The 6,000-nt window shown below is 37.2% G+C and overlaps 1 protein-coding gene across 1 annotated transcript; it reads right to left on the bottom strand.

Annotated features, from left to right (window-relative positions):
- Positions 1–4,279: 4,279 nt before the first annotated feature.
- LOC100671056 (olfactory receptor 5T3-like) lies at positions 4,280–5,682 on the bottom strand. Its single transcript, XM_010602201.3, has one exon. It carries the CDS (start codon positions 5,645–5,647, stop codon positions 4,679–4,681), a length of 969 nt encoding a protein of 322 aa, XP_010600503.2. The 5' UTR covers positions 5,648–5,682; the 3' UTR covers positions 4,280–4,678.
- Positions 5,683–6,000: the final 318 nt, after the last annotated feature.

Genomic DNA, 6,000 nt, shown 5'->3' on the forward strand with positions numbered 1-6,000 from the left:
GTGAATGGGTAGAGGATGAAAGAGTTTTAAATTGCCTAATAGTAAAAGCCTGGATTGCCTTGAAGAGACTGTTGGTGGAATTCTGGACAGAAATCAAAGACAATTCTGATGGGGACTCAGAAGGAAGTGAGGAGAGCTGTCACACTGGAGGCACAACAGATGGCAAGAGGGCACCAGCAGAGATTAACAGCAGCAGAGAGATGGTAGGAGCAGAACCAGGAGACCAGCACGAGACAGGCCTGGAGCTGACCCACGGAGCAAGAAATTTGAGTGTCTTCCGGCAGAAGTTTACAGACAGAGAAGGGTGCCCCCAGGCACTTATTGGTGGAGCTAAAGAGCTTTGGAATAATTTCCCCAGCAGGGCAGACTCTGGCAGCGAGGCCCAAGAGTCAAAAGACCAAGAAACCAGGATGCAGAAGTTGAAGAGACAAGAAACACAGGAAACAAGCACAGTTGCCATCCAGTGGGCCTGAAAGGCAGAGCTGAAGCCCAGAGCAGATGGGCCTCTACCCAGAATCCAGAGTGTGGCCAACAACCACAGTCTGGAGGGCAGGGTCATTGCCTAAATGGTCTCAGAAAATAGATGATTATTTTCAAGCCTTGACAACTAATGTAATGTGTTCTGTCAACTTCCTTGGTGCATATTATCCCTTCTTTTCCATCCACTTCTTCCATTTGTAATGGAAATGTCTAGTTTCTGCCCTTTCCACCGTTGTACTTGGAAGCAGATAACTTGTATTCTAGATTTCACAGATGAAGAGGAAGTTTTGGATTTTGGACTTTGAATTTTAAGACTTTTGCTGTGATATGATGGGGGTGAATGTGTTTTACATGTGCAAGGATACGAACTTTGGGGGTCCAAATGGTGTAATGGATTGAATTATGTTCCCCAAAAATGTTTGCCAACTTGGCGAGGCTATGGTTACCAGTATTGTGTGACTGTCCATCATTTTGTCATCTGATGTGATTTTCCTGTGAGCTCTAAGTCCTACCTCTATGTTGTTATGAGGCAGGGTTATAGGCAGTTATGTTAGTGAGGCAGAATTCAATCCACAAGGTGAGGTTTTATCCTGAGTCAGTCTCATTTGAGATATAAAAGGGGGACGGACTCCCCAGAGATTTAGAATTGTTGTAGGCTCATTTTCATTCAGTTCAGAATATATTGTATTTTCCTGTGTGATGTCCTCCTTGACTGATGGTTTATTTAGAACTATTTTTTTTTATGCTGTTTGCATAGCTATTTCTACCATCCAGCGCCAAATTATAAAATACATGTTTCTGTTTATTTTTTCAATTACTGAGAGAGGAATGTGTAAATCTCCAATTATAATTCTATATTTATATACTAATTTCAATTCTAATAATGTTTGCTTCATGCGTTTTGAAATTTTATTTTAGACATATACACTTTTCAAATTAAGTCTTATTGATGAATTCAGCTCTTTATCATGATGTAACTATTTCCTTTATCCCTTGTAATGTGCCTTTGTTTGGTCTACTTCACTACTCTAACCAGAGTGATATCTATCTGGAATTTTAGTTCTCTTCCTTGAAAATGTTATAAAACATCAGAATCAGTATAGGTATGCCAAAATAAATAAAAAGCTTTACTGCCTTGGAGATGATTCTGACGGATAGCTACCCTGTAGGACAGAGCAGAACTGCCCCATGGGGTTTCCAAGGCTGTAAATCTTTACAGAAGCAGGTCCTTGCATCCTTTTCCCAAAGAGCAGCTTATGGCTTCTAACCACTGAAGTTTCATTTAGCAGCCTAGTGCTTAACCTCTGTGCCGCTTGGCTTCCTTTCAGTATAGGTCTAATTGATCTAATTTACTCCACTTTTACAATCTTCTTCTTTTAATATCTTTGTTTTAATGATCACTCAGGCTCATGACCTGCAGCTTCCACATGTTTCAACCAAACCAATCACTAGTTAAATCCTATGGAAACCACACCTCCGACCCTCCTTACATACATTCCTTCATCATTGACTTAACTAAGGCCTTCAATACTTCATAAAGTATTGTGTAAAGGCCAAATAATGCAGTTGATAAAGGAAAAAGATTGGTGTGTTCTTTTATTCTGCATCCCAAAATGTCTAAAAGTGAGGCCTCTGTAGCCAGGAAGCTTAAATGAGAATATGGTTATCACTCTTAAAAACTACGTGGTTTTGAGCAAACTTATGTACCTCTGTTTCCTCATAAGAGATAATTGTAGAACCACTTACAGGAAATGGTATGATGATTACATGACTTAATATGTGAAAGGCACTTACATAATTGCTCAGTGCCTTAATCAGCTGCATATGAGTTCTAACTATTGCTATTAGCTATCACTCACTCATTGACTTACCATTCATTTAATAAATATCTATAGTTATTATTGTTCCAAGTAGCATGTTATGCCCTGAGGATCAGTAGTGAGGACAGACACAATGACTGCCATTATGCAATTTACAGTATCAGCGTACTGTTAGATCTACATAAAACCAAACCCACTGCTGTCTAGTCAATTCCAACTCATAGCCACCCTATAGGACAGAGTAGTGTCACCTCATAGGGTTTCCATGGCTATAATCTTGAAGGAAGCTGACTACTACATCTTTTTCCTACAGACTGTTTGGTAGCCACAAACCTCAGATCTTTTGGTTAAGCAGCTAAAGGCTTTAACCACTGCAGCACCAGGGCTCCTTTATACCTATATAGGAACTAAATATTCAAAACAACGAATATTAATTTTAATATTTATTTTATGTAAAATTGTTATAATACTGACCAATGTGTTAACTTATATTAAATGAATAAATAAAAGGGGCCCATGGGGACAGCAAGGTCAAACAATTATTTCTTGAAGGAAAGATACTTGAGGTAATTTATAAAGAATAAAACTATTTAACTTGAGACTTAAATATGCCATTTTTCCATGTTGACTTGAACAAATAAAAAATCATTGAAGACTGTTTTACCTCAAAATTTGGTTTCTACTTTATTAAGAGAAAAATAGGAGACAGTATGGGAATTTCCACACAGGTTAATTTGATATGAATTCTTGTCTAATTTGATGGCTGGATTATTAACCAAATATTTTTAGGCACAATTGGGTGCAATCTTATTCCTTCAGTTCATCTCTTGCTTTCCCACAAGATTATGTTTTTTTTTTTTTTTTCACTTGGAAGACTGGTAACAAAGGAGACAAACTTGACTGAATCCTTTCCTTCACAACTTTGAGACCCTGATTTGAATAATAGAAACTTCAAATATGATCTATGAATGCTGCAAAAATTCTGAGTTTTGTAAAAGTCACCTATTTAGGAGTACTTTTGAAGTAGGCTATTCCTACCTTCTAGAGAGACCATCTCAATAAATCATAATCAGAAAAGATTTTTAGTTACTAGGGCTTCAAATTATATAATTTTTAAAAGATAAAATATCTATACCGCATCTGTGAAAATTAGTACTTTTTTAAAGGAATTTTGAGTATATATTTAAACCACACTCTGACGTCAAATATCCCTTCTTCCAATAGAAATATATTAGTTCTCTTTGCATATTTGATCAGAAGAGATTAGAAATTGAGGCTCTGAAACTTATTGGTGTGCTTTTCAAACTCATAATTAAGAATTGGCTTTTACAGGAAAATTGTTTTGATTGTTAGTTTTTGAGGATTTCCTTGTGGTGGGGTCACAAGATAACCACCACTGGTAGGAACAAAATAGGTTTTATCAAGAGAAACATACTTTTTACTCTTAATGACTTGTAAGATAAAAAAACGTTGAAATAAAAACAAATAATTCAATAAGGAATTGGCATAAGCTGGAGAGAGTTGGGATGATGTAGAACATTTTTTTCCTTGTCTGGGCCATGATCATTGTTGTAAAGTTTCATTCGTAATGACCAATGTAGGGTTTTTCCTCATAGTTAGAGAACAAAGGCAGAATTAGCAAATGAACTAGAATTTTTAAAACATATCTGAATAGTGAAATAGTTTTTCCGATTTTGGAGCAAACACATATAGTAGCCAATTGTAGGTTATTCTCTAAGCTACATGTTTGTTTTCACTGAACCTTAGGTATACTCTCATTAAATATTACCATCTGGTCTCTCAGTAGTTTCAGAAAGAGTCTGATAAATTTCTGTGATTAGACAATGGGAAAAAAAAAAAAAAAACTAATAGTGGAATCAATGTTTATGGTGTTCAATGAAGCAGTGCAGAAGGCATATCCAGAGGCTGAGATGGATCTGAGTGTATGACAGCATAAGGGGCTAGTAATCTTTGGGAGGTCCATCACAGGGACTTCAGAATGGAAAATTAACTTCCAAATGTTTGCTGAATACTTACTATAAACAATGTGAGAATAAGTGAAGCTATAGAGTTCTCAGGGCATCATCATTATAGTAAGAGAAAGATGAAGTTAAATATTAATCGTAGTAATATAACCTGTCACTGAATGTTTAATATGGGTACATTTGAACGTAATCCCATAAGTATGTATGTGATACAATGTATCTGCACTTGTAAAATTCTGCCTTGGAAGGTTGATTAATGCTTCATTTGGAAATATTCTAGGAGATAAATGCACTTTAAACTAAAAGCACTTTCTTCTCTAGATTCAAACCTTAGAACTATGGACTGGCACCTTACATTCTTTTCAGTTTTACAAAGCTAAACATGTACTTTATTTATGAACCAATTTCTCTCAAACATTTTTTCATTGCTTCTTTTACATCTTTGTTCCTCAAACTGTAGATAATGGGATTCAGCATGGGAATCACAATGGTGTAGATTACAGACACTATCATGTCATGGTCCAAAGCATAGCTGGAACTTGGCCTCACATACATGAAGAGGATTGTTCCATGGTAAATTGACACTCCAGTTAGGTGAGAGCCACAAGCTGAAAATACTTTTCTCCTCCCTTCAGCAGAACGCACCTTCAGAATGACCCTTAAAATGAAACCATAAGAGATCAAGACAATCAGGATGGTGAATATTTCAACAGAACCCACCATGTAGAAGAGTAGAAGCTGGTTGATGTGAGTGTCAGAACAGGAGATAGCAAGGAGGGAAGGGATTTCACAAAAGACATGTCTAATTTCATTGGATGCACAGAAGGAGAGGCTAAAAGTTGCCACTGTGTATAAAGTAGCATGTGAAATACCACCAACATAAGAAGCAATGATGAGTGACACATAGACTCTGGATGACAAGTTAACTGAATACAGAAGTGGATTATAGATTGCTACGTAGAGATCACATGCCATTGCTGCCAAGAGAAATGATTCTGTGGTCCCAAAAGTGACAAAGAGCAGCATCTGTGTTTCACATCCAAGGAATGAAATGGTTTTCTTCTCTACCAGAAAATTGACCAACATTTTTGGGGTGACAACTGAAGAATAGCAGGCATCCAAGAATGATAATACACTCAGAAAATAGTACATGGGATTGTGGAGTCGGGAATCTACCATGACTAATAAAACCAGTCCTAAATTTCCCACCAGAGTGAAAATATAGATTGCAAGAAATAGTAAAAAGAGATAGACTTCCAGCTCAAAGTTGTCTGTAAAACCCCGCAATACAAACATGGTGACTTCAGTGGTGTTCTTCAACCGAATCCTGTGTGCATCCAGTCCTGATGGCAACACTGACATTTTAGTTGATATTTATGGGTCCTACACGCAGTTGGACTCTCGGCGTGGTACAAATGATAAATGTACTTGCTGCTAACTCAAAGTTTGGTGGTTCAATTCCATCCAGAGGCACGTCAGAAGAAAGGACTGATAATCTACTACCAAAAATCAGTCTTGAAAATCCTACAGAGCACAGTTCTATTCTGACAGGCTCAGGATTGCTTTGAGTTGGAAAGGACTAGATGACAACTCATAAATGCAATATCCTGTGAAACAGAGTGCATTCAGTTCCATCTTCATGTTTGTTTCTTAGAAGGACGTGATAATATCCTAGACAGTGATGGAAGAGGCAGTGATTGGTTGGGCCCATCTGG

The sequence above is a fragment of the Loxodonta africana genome, chromosome 7 (genome assembly GCF_030014295.1).
Source record: "Loxodonta africana isolate mLoxAfr1 chromosome 7, mLoxAfr1.hap2, whole genome shotgun sequence".
In the NCBI taxonomy this organism is placed as follows: Eukaryota; Metazoa; Chordata; class Mammalia; order Proboscidea; family Elephantidae; genus Loxodonta; species Loxodonta africana.